At 49.5% G+C, this 1,503-nt stretch overlaps 1 protein-coding gene across 1 annotated transcript; it reads right to left on the bottom strand.

Annotated features, from left to right (window-relative positions):
* Positions 1–340: 340 nt before the first annotated feature.
* LOC137824709 (uncharacterized) lies at positions 341–946 on the bottom strand. The gene has a single exon (XM_068630380.1). The coding sequence runs from the start codon at positions 944–946 to the stop codon at positions 341–343; it is 606 nt and encodes a 201-aa protein (XP_068486481.1).
* Positions 947–1,503: the final 557 nt, after the last annotated feature.

The raw sequence follows: 1,503 nt of genomic DNA, 5'->3' as shown, positions 1-1,503 counted from the left end.
GACTAGGCTGTCGGATTTTAACTTGTACTGACATACCTGTTATCTTGCTCTGCGTCTGACCTCCGCTCCTTTATTTGGCGATACCTACCCTTGGCGACGCCTTATCTTGGGACGCCTCATCTTGGCGACGCCTCACCTTGGCGACGCCTCATCTTGGCGACGCCTCACCTTGGCGACGCCTCATCTTGGCGACGCCTCATCTTTGTGTTGTTTCTTTGATCTTTGATCTTACATGAAAGGGAAAACTAAGGCAAGAATATCTTAAACTTTTCTTTTCTTTATTTGGGTGACCTCGTTAAAAAACCCTCGAGAGGGAAAAGAGTGTCCCCTTTACAAAGCTTCAACTTAAATAAAACTTTAAATTCGCCGCATTCCAACTACGTGGGATGGGGCCTCCTTCTAGAGTCTCTAACTTATACGATCCATTCCCCTTAGCTTTGGTTACTCCGGACGGTCCAGTCCACTTGGGAGACAACTTGTTTTCTAACTCGTACGGGTGAGCCTTCCTCATGACCAGATCACCAACCTGGAACTGTCGTAGCTTCACCTTAGAGCTGTATTGACGCTCCACTCTTCTCTTCACAGCCTCAGCCTTAATTTTTGCCTCTTCTCTGGCTTCATCTATTAGGTCCAGGTTGACCCTCCTTTCTTCGTTGGACTCTTCTGCCACGAAACCTAGGAAACGAGGCGAGCTCTCGTGGATCTCCACTGGGATCATGGCCTCCGATCTATACACCAGGCTGAAAGGCGTTTCCATGGTGGAAGATTGAGGCGTGGTGTGGTAAGCCCATATGATCCTTGGTACTTCTTCTGCCCACGCCCCTTTAGCCTTCTCAAATCTGCGTTTCAACCCCTTAACAGAACTCTGTTTGCTGACTCGACCTGCCCATTTGTCTGGGGGTGTTCGACTGATGCAAACACTTGCTTGATTCCTACTTTTGTACATAGCTTCCCCAACTGTTGGCTCGCGAGCTGGGTGCCATTGTCTGAAATGAGACGCCTTGGCACCCGAAAACGACACACAATGTTCTTCCAAATAAAGTGTTGTACCTTGTGCGCAGTGATCTGTGCCACTGGTTCGGCCTCTATCCACTTGGTGAAGTATTCGATGGCAACGATTAAGTACTTCATATGCCTTATTTCCAATGGGAACGGACCTAGGATATCGATACCCCACATATGGAAGGGCCATGGGCTGTATATGGATCTCAGTTCCTCTAGCGGCGCCTTGTGCCAATCAGCGTGCATCTGACACTGCTTGCAACGCTGGGCGTATCGCACGCAGTCCTCTCTCACTGTTGGCCAGAAAAACCCTGCACGTATTACTTTGGATGCCAAGGATCTTCCTCCCACGTGCTCCCACAATTCCTTCGTGGAGCTCAGCCATTATCCTGGTGCACTCGTCGCCACTTACGCACGTCAAGATGGGGTGCGTAAACCCGTGTCTGAATAATATCCCATCTACCAATGTGTACCTTGCGGCGTTCCTCTTAACCTTCTTGC

The sequence above is a fragment of the Phaseolus vulgaris genome, chromosome 8 (genome assembly GCF_000499845.2).
Source record: "Phaseolus vulgaris cultivar G19833 chromosome 8, P. vulgaris v2.0, whole genome shotgun sequence".
NCBI lineage: Eukaryota > Viridiplantae > Streptophyta > Magnoliopsida > Fabales > Fabaceae > Phaseolus > Phaseolus vulgaris.
Note: the sequence above shows the minus strand (reverse complement) of the source record. Positions and strands in the feature narration are given on the sequence as shown.

Excerpts from the sequence above, each read along its gene's own strand:
- LOC137824709 (XM_068630380.1), bottom strand. The coding sequence starts at position 946 with ATGTACAAAAGTAGGAATCAAGCAAGTGTTTGCATCAGTCGAACACCC.